The sequence below is a fragment of the Myotis myotis genome, unplaced genomic scaffold (assembly GCF_014108235.1).
Source record: "Myotis myotis isolate mMyoMyo1 unplaced genomic scaffold, mMyoMyo1.p scaffold_m19_p_6, whole genome shotgun sequence".
NCBI lineage: Eukaryota > Metazoa > Chordata > Mammalia > Chiroptera > Vespertilionidae > Myotis > Myotis myotis.
This window is the reverse complement of record NW_023416368.1, coordinates 92582873-92606797: the sequence shown is the minus strand read 5'-3', so window position 1 is coordinate 92606797 and position 23925 is coordinate 92582873. Positions and strand designations below refer to the sequence as shown.

The 23925-nt window shown below is 43.6% G+C and overlaps 1 protein-coding gene across 1 annotated transcript in view; it reads right to left on the bottom strand.

The window, feature by feature from the left end:
* The window catches only part of DOCK5 (dedicator of cytokinesis 5), a 206434-nt gene that overhangs the window by 70870 nt on the left and 111639 nt on the right, over positions 1 to 23925 (bottom strand). The window contains exons 12-21 of the mRNA XM_036314683.1: positions 22559 to 22701; positions 19998 to 20123; positions 13977 to 14101; positions 12366 to 12464; positions 11062 to 11134; positions 9217 to 9320; positions 7840 to 8023; positions 1987 to 2084; positions 1659 to 1748; positions 292 to 392 (exon numbers count right to left, since the gene is read on the bottom strand). Of these exons, the coding sequence (XP_036170576.1) occupies positions 292 to 392; positions 1659 to 1748; positions 1987 to 2084; positions 7840 to 8023; positions 9217 to 9320; positions 11062 to 11134; positions 12366 to 12464; positions 13977 to 14101; positions 19998 to 20123; positions 22559 to 22701 (1143 nt within the window). The remainder of the gene's footprint in view (positions 1 to 291; positions 393 to 1658; positions 1749 to 1986; positions 2085 to 7839; positions 8024 to 9216; positions 9321 to 11061; positions 11135 to 12365; positions 12465 to 13976; positions 14102 to 19997; positions 20124 to 22558; positions 22702 to 23925) is intronic.

Here is a 23925-nt window from a genome sequence, read left to right as displayed (position 1 = left end):
ATGGCCAGCTGTCCTGGCTGATGCTCCTGATGGCCACACTCCTCCCCTATATCTTCTGGAATCTTAAAGATATACAGCCTTATCTCTTCTCTCAGTTCCCAGGAGAGCCTGAACTTCATACATTTCCAGGGTAAGAATGTTAGATGGCCCCACTTTCCACCAGGAAGCTCAGAACAAGTCTCTGCCCTTGGAGCCACGTTTACTCAGCCTATGATCCTTGCGTTTCTCAACAAGCAGATCGAAGAGTCCAAATTGGGCAACCCAACAGCAGGCTCCCGGGGTCGTACTCACACGTAGGCCAAGGTGGCACTGAAGTGCTTGTAAATGTAGGTTTCCAGGACGGGGTTAAAATGCTGGAACTTGATGTCTCCGATCAGTGAAATAATAAACACCTGGCACGGGAGGAACACAAATAGCAGCTCTGAACACGCCCCAGGCTGTGTCCACACCTGGATCTCACATCGGTTGCTCTTTCCTTCTTCACCATGTCTGCAGCATTCTCACTTTCTATTCCAGCCCAACTCATGTCTTGAGTTCCTTTCTATTTAACATGAACGGAGACTATGACGTGTCAGGCACCGCGTAGATGCTGCGAGGAAACCAGCGGAAGCACCCTGGCCTCAGGGACCTCGCTGTCTCAGTGCAGCGCACAAGGGACACGGTCGGGGAGACATGGGGCAGGAGAGAGGGGATACGGACAGGGTTTCCAAGGGAAGAATAAACTCTGACCTGGATGCAGCTAAGGAAATATTCTATGGCATTCTTTTCTTGAGTGCAGGGTGAGAGCCCCAGTAACTGAACCTCACTGGACTTTTGCCCCCTAATTTCGCTCTCCTATCGTCAGGTGCATAATCCGCAAATAACCTCTTTGCATCTGCACCTACTCATGAGGAAAATGCAAAAGGAGCACGGAGACTTCCCCAGCTGCCACTGTCCCTGCCCTGGCGCAGGAATGCCTCCATGACCTTAGGCACAGGGCTCAGAGCCAGTCTCTCCTTCTCAGGACTTCACCAGGTGTGACCTCAGTTGGAGGCATTTCCTGTCTTGTCATCCCTTATCATCCAGCCCTGAGTGCTTGCATTCACGTTTCTCCGAGCTGGAGAATGACCTAAAGGTGCAATTTACCTTCCAAATTCTGCACTGAACTTAAATCCTGACGAGAAAATAATGCTCGGCTTGGATGTGTCAGCCTTTTCCACTCTCCCCTTCCCCCCACCACTCTGGCCTTCCCAGATCACCTCTCCTGGTCTAGATTTCAGCTCCTGGAACGGACTGTGTGTTTAAGTGCTTTGTGTGACACTGAGTCATCTGCAGGGCTGTGTATCATACATATATGTGACTAAGACTTGGGAAGCCAGTCTGCCTTGCGTGAACCCACATACACACATACGCTGCAAGCCGCAAGCCTCTCTGAGTGGTTCCTCCTGGTGTGGGACTAGATAACTTTAAGGTGATTAAAGTAATTCCTGAAATTGAGATCTATTAGGAAAGAGAAATAAAAAGGGCTTTGAATCTAAACCAAATGTTTCTAATTTCAATTCTAGATATTTAGCCTCAAGAAATAGTCAAGACAGATGTATACAAATATTTATGCAGGAGGCATAACGAAAATTAACGGTTCAGAGAATAAACACTAGTTAATATGCTTAACTGCTTACCAGTGCATCAAACACAAGAAAGTCATATGTTTCATTGTCTGACATTTCCATCATTATATTAAAAAGTGCATCGAGTGTATCCTGCAAAAACTGCAGAAAGAAAAAAGCAGAGAGGTTATTTGGTGGTTATGGCTCAACTCCATGCTGTAGAAATTCAGGGATAATTAGGCTTCAATAGCATAGGTTTTAAAATAGCATTTTCTTAAAAATCACACGCTTGCTCCTCAATGTAGATAGCAAGTGTTATATTTACAAAGATAGGTTTAATTTAAAATGCTGAAGTAATAATATAGTGGGTATATTTCTAAGTATGGATATCCAAACGTACCTTAACAATCTCTCCTCCATCCACCTCCATTAACTTCTTTAGGTTGTGTTTAATATTCTGGAAGTTCGAACGCCAATTCAACAAGCCTAACAGGTCAACTAGGAGAAAAGAGCACAAACCATAAACATTAGACAGCGATTAGAAAGAGCAGCCCAGACCACTGCTGGATATAGCTGCAGAACTCTCTAGAAAAGACAATGGCTCTTCATGGTGGCCGATACCTCATGTATTCCATTAATTTACTGTGTCCCATCTAACTCAGAGAAAAACTTCGTGGTCTTCTTTTATTTGTAAAAGATTTTTAAAAAATTAACCACTAATGTTCACGACCATAAAACAATACCTGAATAGAACTCACATTTTGCAATAATGACATCACAGCCACACAGCTGATGCCTAAAACACTCCCTTTTAAATGTATTTATTTTTAAGTAATCTTCCTACCTCTAATTTGCTGCACTGGTTAATTTCTCCCTCGTGTGTGTGTCTCAGTAGATTCAAAGGGGAAAGGGGACTTGCACACATGCATTAATGCTTTTAAACGTCACACCCATGTTGCGGAGCAGACTTCATTTTTTCCAGTTTTGAGATGAGGAAACTGAGGCTTTGTGAAACTGAATGCCTTGCTTTAGGTCACACAACTGCCAGGAAGTGGTAGGAATGGAATCTAATTGTAAATTCATCTGATTCCAAAAAATCATGTCATTGCTACTTTGACATATTGCCTCCCCAGAGTTCTGCAAAGAAACAGACAAGCAAACCAGGTAAGTTGCTATTTCAAAGGAAGGCAGAACAGATCCATGGCCCCGTTGGGTAAGTCTGGGACAAAAATCTTCAGATGACTTCACATTTAAAACGTAGACTTTTGAATCTTTAAGCCACTTCAGCTTTAATGAATGTTGGCTACTAAAGTGTCCCATGGAAATATAACAGGCATCTGGACTGTTACTATTTTGTTTAATACATCAAGTTACTATTGCCATTAACAGAGCTTTACCTAGTAAAAGAAGCAACACGTAATTTTTCATCAATGGACTTGTATAAATATATATGTAAGTAGTTGAAAACACATATTGTTCATTACAATAGTCATTTCTTCACTGGTGTTTGTTTTATTGTTATTAAATATTGTTTAATGTTTAATCTCTTGGAAGTCTCCTAAACGTGGTGCCTAGAGACATTGCGCAAGGCCTGTCCACTGTCAACAGAATAAGGCCCCAGTACTCCGCATGGAAGGCAGTTAGGCCGCACCTATGGTCCTGCAGCCACATCTCCCACCTTTCTCTCTGCATGCCTCATCCCCCACAGTGGCATGATCTGAAATAGCTCCATGTCTTTGCATATATTCTTCTCTTTTTCTGAAATGTACACAAATACTATGTATTTGCAAGCCCCTACTTAAATTTTTTTAATACTCTTTATTTATTTTAATATGTTTTTATTTATTTCAAATAGAGGAAGGGAGGAGAGTGGGATAGAAACATCAATGATGAGAGAGAACCATTGATTGGTTGCCTCCTGCATGCACCCTACGTGGGGATCAAGCCTGCAACCCCACGCATGTGCCCTAACTGGGAATCGAACTGTGACCTCCTGGTCCACCTGCTCAACCACTGAGCCACATCAGCCAAGCCCTTTACATTTCATGGCCCATTCTCTATTCCCTCTGGGAAGAACTTCCTAATCATTCTCTGCTGTTGGCACTCTTTCCTACATACCCATATCCATAACCTTAAAATAACAGATAATAAAGACACTCTTGGTATCTCTTTCTCTTCCCATAGATTTGAGTCACTTGAGGGCTGGAATCATATTGTTTTTATTCTTGTACACCACCATGCTGCTATGTACGTAGTAGGTGTTCAATATATGTTTGATGAAAGACTGAATGAACAGATGAATAGATGGATGAAAAGAGAACTGGTAGCCCTGAGGAAGCTAGTCGTGTGCTCAATGTAATTATTTAATTCATTCATTCATTCATTCATTAATTCAGCATGTAATAACAGGCACTGTGCTAGGCCTGCCCATTAGGCACTGTCCCCTTCCATCTTCCCATCTCCACTTCTGTCACAGGCTAGTCAATGGGACCACTCCATCTACACTTCACTCCACTCACCGCTGCCTGAGAAAAAGGACTTACACACTCCAGTCACCCAGCAGCTTCAAGAAGTTGCAAAGAACCCATCGACCAGCCGGAAGTTTACTCCCTAAACATGTCTGCATGCCTCGTCACTCTCATGTTAGGAATCCATTTGGCATCTGGTGAATCACAGGTCTTGGGGCTAGGTGGTGGCACGGTGTTATGGACAGCCCTGGACTAGCTGTGTTTCTGCACCCATACAGGTTGATACAGATAGCTCAAGCTAATTTTCATTGCTGTGTAACATCTACCCCCTTGTATAAATGCACCATAATTGCCTACTCATTCCACTGCCAATAAACATTAGGGTTGTTTCTAATTTTTTCTATCACAAACAATTCTGCTGTGAACATTCTCATGTGTCTTCTGGACCAGGTGCAGTAGCTTCTCTGAGATACAAAACTGGAGTGGAATTTCTGGGTCATCAGGAATGACCGTCTTCATCTGAACCAGGTATTATCAAATTGTCCCAATTTCTATCCCCAAGAAAAGTATGTAAGAATTCAGGATACTCTAATTTATAATCCCAGAATTCAGGATAGTGAATACCTTTGGGAGAGGATTAGAAACCATAACATTTAATTTAAAAAAAACACACAAAACATTGGCCTTGGAGTTATTTATCTATTTCAGATCCAAGACCACCACTTATGATCTCAGGCGAAATATTTTAGCACTTTGACTCAATTTTCTGGTCAGTAAACTGAGGTTACTAATGGGAATACTGGGTCTCCATGTGCTAGGGTTTGGGTGACTGTGAACAGTTCGCTCAAAACTGAAATCCCTTTTCCCTTTCCTGGAACAACAAATCTTTTCTCACCCTCCACCTGGGCCCAGCAACAAGTAATTCCATGTAAACAACCGGTCTGTTCTTGCTTTGAAAAAACTAATAAAGAGCCAACAAGCTCTGCCTGGACAATGGCCTGTGGCTTTTCACCTTCCGAGTCTGCATAGTCCTGGTACCACTAGTAAGAAATGCCTTTGTCAGGTCTGTGCGAAAGAACAGCTACCCTCCTGATCAGGAAATGCTCTGAGATTGGTGGCTTGTTAATATTCTCCAGCTTCTTCTTTCTCAGAACAAATTCCATTGGTGCGTTATCTCTTACATCAAATTAGAGGAGAGCCAATGCATGAGGAACCCACAGTCATGACCTGTCCCTCTGAAGGCCCTGCTTTCCTGATGCCCATGCCGTCCTGCTGGTCTCCCCAACTTTCCCCTCTCTGTCCCCTTTCCTATCCCATCCCGCCGACAGAGGTCACTTCTCTTTGGTTAAGATCAGTTTGCCTCCTTCAACCTTTTTGGGAGAGGACATTATTTAAGACTTCTTTTGGTTTGTTAGGATGAGTTTTTTGAGATCTAAACATTAGGAATGAGATGACAACAAAGGAAAGAGTGCAGTCCCCCCAACAGAACCTCTGTGATGATGGCAACATTGCCTATCCATGCTGGCCAACTGAAGTCACCAGCCCCGTGAAGCCGCTGAGCCCTTGAATGAGACTAGTGAACCTAAGGAACTGAATTCCTCCCCTCATTTACTTTTATTTGACCTAAATGTCCCAAGCTGCATGTGGCCAGTGGCTGTCAGCACAGCACAGGTTTAGAACACGTGGACGATGGGCGATATAGATGCCGCAGGGCGAGTGTCTGAGCCGAATACTGCTACCTGGCAGTAGCTTCCTAAATGTTCAACACAGAGACAACAAGCAACATAACAATATGGTTCTCTCTAACAGAAATCCCTTTTTCTTTGTTTTAGAAATCGTTTTCAGGCTTCTGTTACTTGTTTTCTTTGAGCTCTAATCTCTGGGAAGGATGATCTACTAGGTGTTTGATAAATGCTATCCCTCTTGAGTGTCCCTTGATAGTCTCAAAAGTACACTAATGCTTTATATAGGCTATTGCTATACTTTAAAAAAAAATAACATTTTGCCCTAGCTGGTTTGGCTCAGTGGATGGAGCATCAACCTGTCGACTGAAGGGTCCCAAATTTGATTCTAGTCAAGGGCACATGCCTGGGTTGCAGGCTCGACCCCCGGTAGGGGGAGTGCAGGAGGCAGCCAATCAATGATTTTCTCTCATCATTGATGTTTCTAGGTCTCTCTCCTTCTCCCTTCCTCTCTGAAATCAATGAAAAATAAATAAATAAATGTTTCCTTTTAAAAAAATAACATTTTGACATTTCATAGTTAAAAATTTGGAAAATACTGAAAGAAACAAAGAAAATAAGAACTATCCAAACTTTTGAAGTTGTTTCTTTTCGTCTTTTTCTGTGTATTTATAATGATGGTGTCAGTAATAAGAGTTAATTCTCATATAGTGTTTCCAATGGGGCCGCTAGACTCTGTTGCTTTGCTTTTACATATTTTAACTTATGTCGTTCTTTGAAACATATACTATTATACTCCCTTAAAGAAGAGGAAATCAAGTCACAGACAGATCAAGTGACTTGCCTAAGAAACAGCTAGTAAGTGGCAGAGCTGGGATTTGAACCCAGGCAACTGGCTCCAAGTTGTCCTCAGACATTTAAAGAAGACTGAGATTATACTCTACATAGTGCTAAAAAGTTTTCATGTCTTTGACTGTTTTGAAATATATTTGGCAATGGCATGTATTTTGTCCTTTAATTCCACTTTATAATTTAAACTGGTCCCAAGTATTGGATAGTTAGTTGTTTCAACTATTCCCCTCTTATGAATAACAGGGAAAATCTTTATTCATTAATCTTTGTGCACCTCTCTCATTGTTTACTTGGGTTCAATTTCTAGGGGTCAAGTTACTGGGTCAAGGAATCTGAATACCTTATATATATTTGATATACCTTCTAAATCATCTTCCATAAATACTGTAACATTTCAACTCAACTCATATCAGCAGTTTATTATATTTACTTTTTACATAACATATTGGAAAGTAAAAGCACACTCACCAAAACTTACGCCAGAAAAAGGCAAAACTATGGAGACAATATAAAGATCTAGGCCAAGACCGATTCTATTTCTCTGCCAGTGTCCTCCCCTTATTACCAACATCCCTTGTTACATTTATTACACAGGACACATTATCAGAGCTCTTCGCTCCCTTAAAGGAAAGAAACATAAGACTTTCCAATTTTATATAAATTAAATTTTTAATTTTCTTTGTGCAGAATAGGACCTCATTTTAAGCCATTCTTTGAAAACAGTTCATAATTTAAAGTGGCTTTTTCCAAAGGATGTGTTCATGTCAGTACATAACCTACAAAATGGCAAATGATTAAATCACTTATAAAGATCTGTAGCATGATGAATGCCAATTTACAGTAACTGTCACCAGACTTGTATGCCGAGGCCTAAAGGTTGCTGCAACAGAAGTCAGCACTAACCTGACTCTCCCATTTGCTCAGACTTCGTTTACTAAACACTGTCATAAATCCAGAAAAGAAACCTTGCCGGGTCCTGGTAATGAATACATTTAGAGGTTTGAAAGTATTAAAAAATGCACAAATGCTTTTTATCCTGTTTGAACGATGGACAACAATACCCCAGAAGGAGCTTTAGCTATCGGTTCAGGATCTCTCGTCTCTGGCCATCTCCTGAAGAGCAGAAAACCCAGCCCAAGTGCCCAGCACCCACGTCCGAAGACGTGGCCCACTTGGTCCAGCCAGAGCCTAGCGGGAGGCCCCAGGAGGCCTAAGCAGAGTGCGCTTGGGGCCCCTCCATCCCACACCTACCGTTCTGCGTGAGCTTCGTGGAGCAGATGAGGGTGGCGATCTGGAAACTGTCTTTGGTGCTCTCCTTGGTGGGGGCAAAGCTGGTCTGGGTTTTGGATGCTTGGAGCTCTTTTTCTTCCATCTCTGCCTTGGTCCCAGGCAGGGTCAGGTAGAACTTAGCGTCTTCCATTTTCTTGTTGTCTCCCTGGAAAGGCAGCATGTCAGGAAGATCAAAGGAGGGGCACAGCCTCTACACGCCAATGAAGACGGTGCCTTTCCGGGATGAGAAATGAGGTTTCATCAAATTAAACCAGGTCCCTTCCAACTCCGAGAACTGCGGCAATACCCAGGGTGGGAGCCCAGTCTCAAACTGAATAAACACGGAGTAAGCTGTGAGCTAGACTAAGAATAGCCTAGGGGTCTGCTATAAGTAGATAAATAAATAATAAAGAATAAGGTTGGAATTTATTATCTGGAACCTCTAAATGGTCACAATTATGAATCATTGGGTTGACTGGGGTCACTGGGAAGAAACAGCTTGCCCTGCCTTCCCAAACTATCTATGAACTAATTATAGCTATTAAGAAAAATACAGATCAGGCGGGTACATCTCAAAAAAGCTGCCAACCCATGATACTGTTGGATGGACGAGATCTTCCGGCATCTACTTTCCACTCTAAAATCTCAGTAGATGCGATAGCTCTGCAGCAGTTAGAAGACAACACTGTCAGGGAAGGAAACGATGCCCGATAGCAGAGAAGTGGTGCCTGGCTCACGCTGATATGAAAAACACATCCTACCACACTCTAACCACGCCCAACAGTGCAACTGTCTACACGCCACACAGGGTGACGCAAAGGCAAGCAGGCGGCCATGAGCGCCACGTGCAGGAGAGGGAGACTAATACTGAACTCACTCCTTCCAGAAAGCGGAGGGGAGACCACGCAGCCAGGGGGATGTAGCCTTCGGGATGCTAGACTTAAAGGGGCAAACACATGCAGCTCTAGAGAAGTTTTGTTTTTTAATCCTCACTGGATGAGTGAGGATATGTTTTCCATTGACTCTAGAGAGAGTGGAAGGGAGCAGGGAAGAGGAGGGAGGGAGAGAGAAACAGATGTGACAGAGACACAGCGATTGGTTGCCTCTCAAAGCACCCTGACCCAAGGGCGGGGATCGGACCTGCAACCCAGGTACATGCCCTTGACAGGGTTGACAGGGAATTGAACTGGAGAACCTCCAGTGCGCAGGCTGGGATGCTCTAACCATTGGTCCATGCTGGCCAGGACTTGAGAAGTTTTTGATGTTTATAGGTATAAGTCTGAAAGGAACCTTCGGAGCCAATTTCAGAAGGAGTAAACATTTCCTCAGTGATTTTCTGAGGCTCATTCTGTGCCCCACCTTATAAACCACCAGATCGTGCCTCCCGTCCTGCAGGGTGGTGCCGTCTGCCTTCATCAGCTTCACGAAGGCCACCCCGAATGCTCGCTCCGATCGATCTCTGGCTGAAAAGACAGAAACAGCGAGTCTGAGCAGTGCAGAGAGGTGGTCAGGAAGCGATGGCTATGACGTCCGGCTTCACATTTTGCTCTGGGGTGTGACGTTCAATCATGCCGTAAGCAGCACAGTTCAGCAAGTTACAATCATACAGTGTGTGTCACAGGCTTCTTAAAGGAAGTATTTCCCACAAAGAAATCTTCTGGTACCTCCACTATGCTCCTCTCCCTACGTTTACAAATGAATGAGGCCAGCAACCCCTAGATGATCTACATCAGAAATGTGGGTGTGGACACCGACTCCGTCCCATGTCATCTCCATGTACTGAATACCCCTGGGGCCTGTGCCATTCTTCTTCATCCCCTCTGTTCCCGCCTAAGTTCAGGCCACCCCACCTCTTCCCTCTATTTCTACAATGGTTATCCATTCTCCTTTTGATGACCATCTGGGCTATGTCCAACATGATATTATTAATAAAGCTGCTTTAAACATGTACCAAACGTGTACCCACCGCCATAACACACCCTTTAATGGCTCCTTCATACAGGGCTCAAAAGAACCTTCACCTTTCGTGATCTGGCTCCAGCCCACCTGGCAAGACTGTCAACCCAGGCTCTACCACTTCCTGGCAGTGTGCATTTGACCAAGGACTTAACCCCTCTGTGCTCAGTTTCCTTATACGTAAGTGTGGATTAAAGTAGTATGCATTTTATCAGATTATTGTGGGTATAAACAAGGTGGTGTGGAAATGGAGCTTCACTGAGTGTCTGGTACAAACTAAGGCTGGATAAATGCTCTGCATAGAGCCGTACGAAATTGCTGATATTTGCCATTGACCCACAAAGTGCCATTTCATGTCATTCAACCTGAAATTATGATTGCTCTCCCTGCTCCCGTTGGGCTCTACTGAGCTCACTTTGGTTTCCAGGCACTTTTCTGCACTGTCACTCTCTGTTGAGCTAACTTCTAGTCCCCTTCAGACCTCACCTAAGTTGTAGGAAATCTCATGCATGAATCCCCTAATGGGCGAGGTGCCGGGCTCCGTGTTCCCCACAACTCTGTGCTGCTGTGGCCGTATTCCCGCTCTGAACGTAGTCTCCTCTTCTCTTGCTCAGCTTCCTAACCTGCTCACAGAGGCCCTTCCGAGCAGTGGCCGTGCCCCATCTGCTGGGACACACCCAGGGCCTGGTCTGCAGTCTGGTACATAGATGGCTCGACTACATCCAGTTTGAAATAAAAAACTGCATTTTTATGTGCTAAATGAGAACAAGATACTTGCAGAAATTTTGTGATTAATCTGAAAACAATCATTTTTCTTCTCTGTTCACACTTAAGGGCAGCCTTTACATTTATCCATAATCAAAGACTTGAAATGAGAAAAGTGGTCATTTGGGGAGACAACAGGTTAAACAGTTTCATATTAAATAGTTTTCTTGCTGCAGGACTTTTCAGCAACACACAGTGTGACTGTTTCAGAGAGAGGTAAGTTATAGCATTTCCTATTCCTGTGGACTATGAAACCCTCTTTGTCATAGAGTATCTATTAGCATCTTACAAAATTTTAGTGCTCACTGAACACATTTGGGGGAAATTCTGATACAAAATAATAACAGATCTTAGAAGCCCAAGAAAATTCTTTTTTTTTTCTTCTGATATCCAAGCACCAATGAGTTCTGAAATGAAGGTGCCAAGTATCTTGTTCTCCATGTCTGTTTCACACGGAGATGTCCCAGACCTCCTGGTACTCACATTCCTGCGACGATCGGTGTCGGAAGGTAAACCGTATATGGCAGCGAGTAACCTCTTCGATAGCAATGGATACCTGCATAATAGGAAGGAATCAATAGCTTACACACATATATATTACTTTGTTCTCAGAGCTCGTTTTACGGAGTCGGGCTTAGTTTCAGAGTCTTGTCCCAGCACTAATTCCTATAAACTGAGATTTGGCGGGAGGTTTCATTCAAAGGAGATTTAGCTATTTTCAAGCCAAAAGACTCTCGGGAGAAGATCCTCTTTGCTGTTTACGGAAGATCCTGAGAATGGAGATGATCCACTTTTCTACTGTCTTCTTGTTTGCAACAGGAAATACTTCAGAGGGAAACATCAGCACTTTGAGGTTCACACAGGACCTTTCAGATTGCAAGGTGTATATATGGTAATAATTCGGGCCTCTAATAGAAGGAAAAGAGATATACTGGGGACAAGGAAGAATTTACTGCTCATATGAAGATGGGAGACAGGAAAAACAGAAGTATGAGTCAATGAAAAGAGCAGAGAACTTGTGCAAACGGTTAAATAAATCCTGGCACGATTTCCGAAGGAGTACTATACAAGTATCGAAAAATACATTTCTGAGTAACTTTAATGTTTGGAGATAAAGTAGTTTTTAAAAGCACAGTATAAATTTATATAAATAGCACAACTGAAAACATAACTGAAGTATATGAAATTGTGGGAAATAGTTACTCCTAAATGGAGATATGAACACAAACGTGTATTTCCTGAGCTTTCTGTGGAGCTCGGACAACGTGGGCAATCAGAAAGAGCGCTGAGCAGCTGCAGGGCCTGGGAATCGAGCCTCTCCTCCGAGTCCCGGGCACCTAGTCAGAAGGGCCTTACAGCACGGAATGTTTCAGTCGCAGGGCTACTGAGAGGCTCACAGAAGATGACTGATCGGAAAAGCACATTGGAATTTGTAATACACGTATTTAAACTGAAAAGAGGCCCAGAAAACTTGGTTAGAGGCCAAGAAGCAAATAAAGTTAGGCAACTGCTGGCAGACTGGGAAAGTTCCCATTTGGGTTTGGACCATCTTGGCAGCCTATTGTATCATTACAACAGTCTGTCTACTCAAATTTCTACACATTAACGAAGGAGAATGTCATTCAAGAAATCTGACTCTTACACAGAATTGTAATGATCAATTCATTCCTTATTGCACACCACAGGCGACCCATCTGAAACTTCCAGATAAGGTGGGAACGATTTGTAGGTAAAAGGAAGAAAGGAATGTGAACCAGGTTTAATTATGATAGGCGTTCCATTCTCACCTTGACAGTCTCATACCAACAGGGCTGTTTGACTTGGTAATAGACCACTGATTTGTACTCCGAAATGCCTTCGTATCCAGCACCGGGGTGAAGTGCTTTCTTTAGATGGAGAGAAAAAGTTAGGAGATAATGTCACTAGAACAATAAAAGAACCCCGCACAGCACTCACGAGCCCTCCCCGTGGCCAGTGCAGGCCTGACCACCAGCACCCACAAGCTGACTCCATTTGGGGATGAAGAGTAGAGTAAGAATGAGTTTCTACAACTCTACCTGAGGGTCTAAATGTGGTTCTCACTAAGGGACCCAGCACCGTCCTCACACTCCTCTAGCCACACCACTGATTTCCCTCCCCCACCCCAGACATACACTCTCTTTTCTTCCCTCTCCTTCCCGGGAGCAGAGGCCCGTGAGCTGGCTGGCAGCTGTGAGCACATGCAGGCGCACGGCTGTGAGGGCCCGTGGACTCTGCTTTGAGGACCAGGTTTGTAGGAACAGCATGTTCACTGAAACTCAGGGCTGTCTCTTCCTAGTCATGAACCTCTCAGCTCAGTAGACCAGGCTTCGATGAGGCACTGTCCAGCTGGTCAGCAAAGCCGTGAAATGACCAACTCGGAGAAGATGTGTACTTGAACTCATGGGCTTAGGAGCTCTACCGATAGCACAAATAAACCACCCCCACCGCATGGCCCACAGCATTCTGCTTGTTCCGTGGCACAGAACACTGAGTCACTCAGTGGACTGTTTCCTTCAAAGACTCTAACATCCAGGGGAGGGGGCAGGACTGTGTGTCTCGCTGTCCCTCAGGTGCCTGTGCAGCGAGGCACGCGGGGAGCGGAGGGAGCTGGCCGTTCGAGTCTTGGATTCCAAAGCAGGTAACTAAGGCTCAGACAGAGGAGCCAGATGCCAGCTGCGACAAAGAAGCCTCCTGCCTATCTCCTCTCCCATGTCTTCTCCATTCGGGCAGTCGGAACTCTGGTCGGAGAGCCAGGATACCTGGATCCATTCCCAGCTCCCCCACTCACTCCTGTGTTTTCCTGAGAAAATACTTATTCTTTCTGGGCTGCAGTTTCCTGATCCTGAAACTAACAGCCATTGTAGCTGACCTCTAACCATGACCTCTAAGCACCAGGCTTCCAGTTGGAAGCTCCCTCATGGGTGTGTCTCCTGCTCTCCACTCGCCTGGGGAGGAAAGGTGGCTCTCAGCGCCTCCTGGGCACACGCCTCTGCGCTCAAGCCCCAGGGGAACTTGGCCTGGAAGGGGCTGCACAGTTTGGAAATGATAAAGAGCCTCTGCGTGTACATGAGATCGGTAGTGGCTTGAGATGTTTCTTAGCTCAGGAGAAATGTAAAAATAAGAGTCTCAGTGGTTTTCTGACTAAAGCTGGTCAAGGCTAATCACAAATTTAACAGGTTTCATATTTTTTCCTTATGAAAAACCAAATGCACCCTAATGTGGAGAACAATCAACTCCAGGCCAGAAGGCCCTGGTTGTTGTAAAGAAGTGGGGGAAAGGGGACTTCTGTAATACTTTCAACAATAAAGATAAATTAAAAAAAAAAAAAAGAGAGGAAGAAATGTGCCATGGCAGAGCATTTCCGGGCGGGTGCGTACCTCCAAGGTATTGCCCTCCTCGTCACACACAGACATGGTCACCTCCACGTTCTTTGGCGTCTTCTTCTTCCCTTTGTCAAACTCCCCATGGATCAGGGTGACATAAATATCATTCCGGACATCTCCTGTAACAGGACAACCATCCTGTGAATGGTGCTGAGAGAATCACTTTTAAGTTTTCTGATAGACAAACTCCAAGTAAACTAGGAATGGCCAGGTCTGACTCTACAGTGAGCTGCTCATACCGCACTTTTTCCACATATTGTTCTCTTCCCATTACCTCATTCTACCTCTCCACACATGCCCAACTGTCTCTGAAGTGTGGTTTTTAAAGAATGAACTCTTTTCAATAGCAGTTTTTATCCTATTTAATAACTGCTGTCTAATAAAGTACACAATGTTTTATTGGCTTATAGTGTCATGTTTTTTAAATAATGCCTTTGAGAGTGTGGTATTTTATTTTATTTTTTTATTTTATGTATATAGATTGATTGATTTCAGAGAGGAAGGCAGAGGGAGAGAGAGGTAGAAACATCAATGATGAGAGAGAATCATTGATTGGCTGCCTCCCACAAGCTCCCCCACTGGGGATTGAGCCTGCAACCCAGGCATGTGCCCTTGGCCAGAATCGAACCAGGGACCCTTCAGTCTGCAGGTCGACACTCTATCCACTGAGCCAAATCGGCTAGGGCGAGAGTGTGGTATTTTAATGCATCTGAAATAATGAAAGCTAATATTTATCAAGTGCTTACTATGTACTAGGCACTGCTCAAAGTATCTTATACTGCCCTAGCTGGTTTGGCGCTGTGGATAAAGTGTTGGCCCGAAGACTGAAGGGTCCCGGGTTTGATTCCAGGCTCGATCCCTGGCCCTAATTGGGCACGGGCAGGAGGCAAGCAATTGATGTTTCTCTCTCTCTCTGTCTCTCCCTCTCCCTTCTAAAAGTCAATGGGAAAATATCCTCAGGAAAGGATCAACAAAAATAAATAAATAAATAAATAAATAAAGTGTCTTATATGCAATAATTTATTTAATGCACATAACAACCTGATGAGGTAGACACTATTTCTGAAAGCCTATCAAATATTTTGTTTATGTGAATCAGCTTAATTGTTTTTACTGATATCAGAATAATTTCTGCTTGTCATATTTTTGGTTAACTAGCACAAAAAATTTTAAATTAATTAGTAAAATGTAGCCCTTCTCCCCACAATGAAGACAAAATTTAAATGATATTGAGACACAGAAATGGAACCTGGAATGCATGAAAGGTAAGCTTAGTTCCTAGGTGGAAAGATAGTACTATAAAAATAACTCCAATATCTGTATTACATAAACTGCCTCCAAGGGTAAAAATAAAATCTTGGAGGACTACAAGAAAATCGAGGTGCATATTTACACACATCATTTTCATCACTTATCTGACTGGAAAAAAAATTAAGATATTGCTAACAACTGGTGACGGTAAAGAAAAAGGGGTTTATTTATATATTACAGTTTGAAATCTTAATGACATATTCTTCGTCAGTAGAGAAGTTGACAGTTTGTGTCAAAAACCTTAACTGACACAGCAACTTCACTGGTAATATTTATTTTAAAGTATTAAAAATGTGGGCCTTGCCCTGGTAGGTTGCTCAGTGATTAGAGCATCTGCCCACGAACTGAACTGTCTGGGGTTCGATTTTAGTCAAGGCCTAGTCCCAGCCCCGGTTGGAAGGCAACCAATCGATGTGTCTCTCTTACATCTATGTTTCTCTCTCTCTGTCTCTCCCTTTCCCTTCCACTCTCTCTAAAAATATCAATGGGAAAAATATCCTCAGATGAGGATTAACAAAAAAAAATGTGAGTCATGATTATCCATAAGGATATTCATTGTGATATTGTTCATGAAAGTGAGCACTTGGAAAGTCCCTCAGTTTCCAACAATAAAGCAGCTGGCAGAATGAACGATGGTACCATCAGATAAGATAATAGTCGTTTAAAGCACTGATTGAGCACCTACCTACTCTGTACCAAGCACTGTACCAAGTGTGGGAGATGACGGGGAGACATGCACAAGTCTCACTCTCAAGCAGCTCATTATCAGATAATCACACGATGAAATGCATCACCATAAATCAGGGAACAGGCCAGGCTCCGTGCAGCATAACCCTAAGTTCCAACCTTGTCGGGGGAGTAGGGGCATCTCCCTTTGAGCTGACATTGGAGGGATAAGAGTTAGAGAGAGCAACAGCAGCATGTGCAAACGCCCAGAGGTAGCCGACCTATAATGAAGTGTTCCCAGTGGGAGATGGAGTCTGGTGTGAGATAAGGCTACAGGGACAGGCGGGAGGCATGTTTCCTTAAGCTTGCAGGCCAAGCTAAGAATCTGTGCCTTCATCCTAAATATAAACAGAGGTCATCAAAATGTTTTCAGCATGGGAGGAGGGGACAAAATTAGGTGGGCTTTCATAAAAGCTTACTCATGCTGCAGCGTGGAGAAGAGGAAATGAAGTGAGAGCAAGCAGAAACAGGGAAACCAGTTAGGAAGGTCATGTCTAGGGAAGAGATGATAGTAGCTACTGCTCAGGTAGTGGCAATGGAGACAGAGAGAAGGCTGTGGCTTTTTTAAAAAAAAAAATTTTTTTTTATTGATTTCAGAGAAGGAGAAAGAGGGAAAGAGAGATAGAAACATTAACGATGAGAGAGAATCATTGATCGGCTGCCTGCACGCCCCACACTGGGGATTGAGCCTGCAACCCAGGCATGTACCCTGACCAATCATTGAACCAGTGGACTCCTGGTTCATATAGGTCAACGCTCCACCACTGAGCCATGGAGGCTGGGCAAGGTTGTGGACTTAACAGGCCTTTTAAAGGTAAAACTGGCAGGTCTTGCCCAGGAATTTTGAGTGAGGTGTAAAGGAAAGGGAGGGGTCGAGAGTGACTCAGACCTCTTATTTGTGCACCTGGCTGGAGAGGGGGGCCACTCTCTGTTGATAAAACTCAACAAAAGATGCACAGGGTTACACGTCCCAACTGGGAACTTGGAGCAAGAACTAAGCAACTAAAGAGAGGAGATTAGCCCTGTCAGGGGACAGTATCTAGTAGGGTCCTGAGGCAGAAAGTAGTTGGATCGATGGTGACTGAGCTCAAGGGAGTGGCCCTGGGGTGACAGAGATGGATTTTGAGGCAACTAACACACAAAGGCCAAGTGAGTAGGAGAGAGCACCTAGGGAGAGAAAGCAGATGAGAAGCAAAGGAGGCCTGTTACGGGCTGAATTGTGTCCCCCTAAATTCTTGTGTTGAGGTCTCAGCCCTCAGTACCTCAAGATTTGACCATATTTGGAGACAGGCCCTTTATTTATTCATTCATTCATTCATTTATTTATTTTTTAGAATATATTTTATTGATTTTTTACAGAGAGGGAGGGAGAGGGATAGAGAATTAGAAACATCGATGAGAGAGAAACATCGATCAGCTGCCTCCTGCACACCTCCTACTTGGGATGTGTCCGCAACCAAGGTACATGCCCTTGACTGGAATTGAACCTGGGAACTTTCATCTGCAGGCTGACGCCCTATCCACTGAGCCAAACAGGTTAGGGCTGGAGACAGGCCCTTTAAAAGGTAAGATGAAATGAGGTCACGTGTTGGGCCCTAATCCAACAATGTCTTCTTGGTGTCCTTACAAGAAGACATTAGGGCACAGACACACAGACAAAGGGGTGACCATGTGAGGACACAGGGAGAAGGTGGCCACGTGTGAGCCACGGAGAGAGGCCTCAACGGAAACCAAACCTGCTGACACTTTCATCCTGGACTTCCAGCCTCCAGAACTGTGAGGAAATAAACTTCTGTGGCTTCAGCCACCCAGTCCGTGGTACTTCGCTATGGCAGCCCTAGCAAGCTAATACAGGGCATAAGGGCCAAATACTGAGCAGAGCTGACATCTAAAAGTGAGCAGAAGACGACAAGGTGGCAAGACTCCCAGCAGAGGCCTCGGGAGAAAGAGAAGAGGAGGTTCACCAATGAGGAAGGGAAAGTATTTCAAGAAGGAGCGACCAAGTGTCACATGCTGCAGAAATACCAGACACAACCATGTTAAAAATACCCTCTGGCCTAGTGACTGCAACCTTTGGTGGCTCAGTGACAGCCACGCTGGAGTGGCCAGAGGGTGACTGTCAGGTATGAGAGCAGAGAGAGAGTATAATCACTTCCAGAAATCTAGCTGGAAGAGGCGAGCAGAGAGGCAGAGCGCCCCTGCGGGAGGGGAGGTAGGGTAGAGCAAGGGGCCTGTTTAAATGGGGATGAGCGGAAGCTCCAAGGTGAGGGACGTAGGTCTACCTCTATTGTTCTCAAAGCTGGCTCATCACCAGAATCACCGGGGGAGCAACAAATTATCACAGCTCATTAATTTCACCAAAGGGAAATAAGGCCTTGTGTTACTTTATGAGAAGCTGAATTTTTATGGACTAGATAAGAGCTTGGTTTTCTAGAATTTTTCTAATATGCCAAAGATTATTTACTTATATGTTCTATCTACCTATAAAATAAATTTCATATATTCATATTTTAATATTTGTTTATAACCATACACTTTACTCAATCTTTATATAATAAAGTGGTATTTTATATAAAGTTCCTTGAGGGAATCATTTCCTTTTACTAACATGAAGATTAAGAAATTAAATAGGCCCTGGCCAGTGTTCTCAGTGGTTAGAGCAGCAGTTCTCAACCTGTGGGTCGCGAACCTTTTGGCGGTCGAACGACCCTTTCACAGGGGTCGCCTAAGACCATCCTGCATATCAGATATTTACATGACGATTCATAAAAGTAGCAACATTACAGTTATGAAGTAGCAACGAAAATAATTTTATGGTTGGCTCACAACATGAGGAACTGTATTTAAAGGGCCAGAAGGTTGAGAACCATTGGGTTAGAGCACTGGCCCTCATACTGCAGATTCATGGGTTCAAGTCCTGCCCAGGGCACATACCTGGGTTGCAGGTTTGATTCCTAGTCCCAGTTGGGGCATGTGCAGGAGGCAACCAATCGATGTCTCTCTCACATTGATGTTTCTCTCTCTCTCTCCTTCCCTCCCATCTCTCTTCCACTCTTTCTAAATATCAGTGGAAAAAAATATCCTTGGGTAAGGATTAACAAAAAAAAAAGAAATTAAATGGGTTAAATCAGTGAATACAACAAAACACATATGCAGATCGCAACATGCGGTGGCAAATCAGATGGAACTAAAGTAAGAAACTGCGGAATATTTACGTTCTGTCACCACAAGTACGGGGACTGCCAATAACACAGCTGGAGCTGAAGCAAATGAAGCAGCCGGTCCAGCTGAGACTGAGCTGCAGCTCCTCGCTGCAGCTTCCCAGCAAGGAGCCCAGATGCTGGTGATGCCACCGTGAGGAAAGGTACTTGCAATTAAAGCAGATTGTTCTCGGGGCAGAGAACTGTGCCATTTAGTTCAACTTAACGATGGTCTAGGGAAGCATTTCAGACGGGCTTGTGTAGAACATACAAGGAAGAGAGAGCGAACCAAAAATTTTGAGTGACATTCAGAAGCTTTATGTTGGCCTTGCACACTGGGTAGCCTTTTTTTTAAAAAAAAATCTTCACCCAAGGATATTTTTCCCATTGGTTTCTAGAGAGGGTGGAAGGGAGGGAGGAGGGGGAAGAGAGAAACACTGACATGAGAGAGACACATCAACTGGTTGCCTCCCACATGTGCCCCTACGGGGGCTGGGGAACTTGCAACGAGGTACATACTCTTGACTGGAATCGAACCTGAGACTTTTTAGTCCACAGGCTGACACTCTAACCACTGACAAACAACAGCGAGGGCACTGGGTAGCTTTTTAAGGTACTGCATGCAACTCTGTTTGTACCTCCCTCTGTCTTTATACCACTGACTGCAGATAACTAAATCGATAGATCTGTATTGTTTCAACTGTGCTGTTAGAAGTAACTACTTCATGGAAGGAATTCCTAGAGGAAGCAGAGCAGGTGACTCAAGCAAAATGTTTACCTGGAAGTATTATTTCAGGAAAGCCCATTTTCCGGGCGATTGCTGTTGATCTATCCACCAAGTGTGAAAAATTCTTCTGAACTTGCGGGAGGTCACCTGGCAATAGCTTCAAGGACACCCAAAGTCCTTTAAAGAAATAAAAGATGAACTTTCAGTTCTCTCTATGATCTCTGTAATAAACACACACCCACACTGAGAAAAATATGTTGTAATGATATAGAGATACAGTGTTACTGGATGAAAATTCTCCCCCAGTTAACTTATAACTTTAATGACACTCCATTAAGGCTTCTTGAGAATTTGACAGAGAAGTGAACAGATGTTTACTTTGAGGGAGGAAAAAGAGTGAAGCTAGATACCAAAATGCTGTAAAGCTCTAGTAATACATGATATTAGCGGTAAAAAAGTTATGTGAATCCATGTAAACTATGAGGTTAAGTACTATAATATACTAGAGGCCCAGTGCATGACATTCATGCACTGGTGGGGGGGTGCAGGAGCGGGGAGTCCCTTAGCCTGGCCTGAACCCTCTCCCAGTCTGGGAGCCCTCGGGGGATGTCTGACTGACGGCTTAGGCCCTAAGCTTGCGGTCGGACATCCTTAGCGCTACTGCAGAGGCAGGAAAGGCTCCTACCATAGCCGCTGCGCTCACCATCTGTGAGCCTGGCTTCTGGCTGAGCGATGTTCCCCCTGTGGGAGCGCACTGACCACCAGGGGGCAGCTCCTGCGTTTAGTGTTTGTCCCCTGGTGGTCAGTGCATGTCATAGCAACTGGTGGTTCCACCATTCAGTCAATTTGCATATTAGGCTTTTATTATACAGGATAGCAAAAGAGACACAAATCATGGAAAAAAACACAATTTCGTAAATGTGCTGCTACATAGAACAGAATCTAATGTCTCACCACACATTTTGATTAAAATAAATTCTTAATATGAAAAAAGATAGGAAATTAAAAGGAAAAATAAAGGTAGTTACTACATCTCTTAGAATGAACCATTTTTTCAAGTAGAGAAAACAAATGAAATTATAGAAGCAAAAGACTTATCTACATAAACGGAAAGTTTTGATATTCATAAAAATAAAATGTATACTATAAAGTCGTGAAATACTTATAAATACTTAGGAATTTATACTACTCATTAGAAGAAAAAACTTTAAGATCTTTACAAATAAGACATGAACAGACAATTCACAGGAAAATACAAGAAGTTTATAACTATTTGGCAAACTGAAAATTGAAAAATATGTATCCTAAATAAGATTATCTTTATTATATAAAGTGCTACGAAGGAAAACTTTAGAAAATTCACAAATACACATGAAGAATAGTTTTTGTTTTTATTTAAGAGAAGTATATGGAAGTCTACTTTTTACCTTTGAAACAGGGAAAATTTTTAAGTATCAGCTGGGAAAGTGGGCAAGATGGTAGTTAGTGCCTGCTGGTAGAAACCTATAGCTATGTTTCCAGGTTTAAGCTTGTTGCCATCATTTGACCCAGAAATCCTACTTTTGGAGGAGGCAGTCCTGAATACAGAAAAAGCTAATGTATAAAGATAGTCATAGTAGAGTTATTTAAACTTACAATGGTGACAAATTAGAGAACACTTAAGTTCTACCTAGATTTCATTTTCTGAAATCCAAGTAATGGAATAACATGCAGCCACAAAAAATATCTGTGAAGAGCATAAAAACATTTGAATAGTGTTTGATTTGTTAAGCAGCAAAAAATGACCTTTTTCCAGTTTTGTTAAAATAAGTTATATGTACAGGACAATTTATTTAGTATAAGGGTTTTTTACTTTAACAAATTATATGTTAAGGTTAGAAGTTCCAAAACAATAGAAATATAGTTATTTGTTTTAATTTTTTAACATTTCCTCACATGTCTTTCCCACTCAGGATAAAGGATAATTGTTAATACAGGGGAAACTAAATATGCTGAAAACAATGTGTCTTCTGATTGCCTACACTTTGGAAGACAGTTATAGGGTGGGTTAAAAAAATTACTCAATCTTCAAAATTATCCAAAAACCGTCACCATCTTGGTATTTAAATTTAAAATTTTAACTACTTTCCCTTATTATTTTGAATTTAAAATGCAGTTTCAATAAGCAGAATTTCTCTTGGTTAAAACAATGTCAACAGAACATATGAAGTACTAAAAACAACTAAAAACATTTTGCTAGACAGCCAATTATTTTAAATTAATACATACTGCTTTGGTCTCCTTGCTCTCAATTTTAGGAAATGTATTGGGGTAAACATATTCAGAGAGTGGGACATAGTTATCCTCTAAATTCTCTGTCTGTGCATTTACCTAGAGTCAAGGACTGCAGGGTAGACAAAAGTGAGGAAGGAGTCATGGGATAAAAATTTGTTCCATAGAATTTACAAAATAGAGCTGTGATCGGTCATTCTGGGTGCTCTTCAGTATTAAATGCCTTCAGCAGGAAGCTGAGGTGGGCAGCCCCCAGAGGAAGGCAGTGAAAGGGCGGGCGTCCCAGGCCAGGCTCTGAATGCCCGCCCCCGCCCCTCCCAGCGGAGCACACAGGCGTGTACCTTGTCCTTTGTGGTTCACTTCCTTCGCTGCTATCACTTTATTCAGGACTGAAGTGAGTGGCTCATTTTCCCCGATCACCTGGGATGTTATCAGGGGCGACATGATTAGCTGCCTCTGCCGGATATAGGTCTCCATGGCGATTCTGGGAAGGTCAGAAGTGAGAGGTAAGTAAAAAGGAGGACGTTTCTATAGCACTAAACACAGCTAAGTAGGAGACTATCTTTTCTTATTTTTCCACTGGGTGCCTGGCGTAGACACCAAATTCATCTTGCAAATGATCTGGGGCAAAGAATATACACACCCAAGAACAAACAAAATGGCCAAGTATGAACAAGTAAAATGGAAGGCAATTCATGAGAGGGAGAGGCTGCTGTAATGGCTCTGAAGAAGGACCGGGAAGGGGCAGGAGACCAGGCCTCCAGTTCTGGTCGACTTGGCAGCGAGCCCCTCTGTCTCCCCCTGGGCCTCAGTGTCCTCTTCTGTAAGGAGGGAGATGGGCCGGATCATGCGCCCCGAAGGCCCCATCTAGTGCCAACACTCAATGTCCAAGAGCAGTACGTGTGCGGCCTTCGGGGCGCATTCTTGGACTCCCGTGACGACACTGTATGTAGGGTTGCAGCAGCGCAGGCACCAGGGAACAAGCTTCACGTCAGTGGTAGCATCAGCCTGAGGCTCGGGCAGGCGATCAAAGAACCTAACACAGCCCCACCCCACTGACAGCCCAGCGCTATCAGCAGCTACACATCGCCGGGTGCAGCACAATGCTCCCCAGTCTTCTCGGCCGTGGTTTGTCCTCTTGCCCACTCTGCAGGCCAGCTTTCCCTGCGGGGTTCAGATCCGTATGCTGACAACATGGGGAACACTGCGACATGTCGCTGAAAGTGGGCTTGCTGTCATCCGAGTTGCTTTCAACAACTTGCACTCTTAGGTGGACGAGCAGGGTGCACATATAAAACTCTCTTATAAAATACTGTACTGTTGTGGGTAAGTTATAAAAGCAAATGCCATAAATCTTAGGAGTTAAATGCCACAGGCTGCAATTTGCATCGTGAAAGCTTTACAGTGGCTGTTGGCCACACAATGAGTGATAGTCAAATTAGGGCTGGTCACTTCTGAGACGCAAAGCATGCATTATGACACGGTGGGGACAATCTCAGGCACACTGTTTCGTCATGGCTGCTACACGGGAGCTGGTGCAGAAATTCAGAGGGAGGCACACACCACAGAAAGAAACCCCTCCCAGGGGAAGCCAATATAGAGAAGTACCTACAGTGATGGCGAACCTATGACACACGTGTCAGAGGTGACACGCGAACTCATTTTTTTGGTTGTTTTTTCTTTGTTAAATGGCATTTAAATATATAAA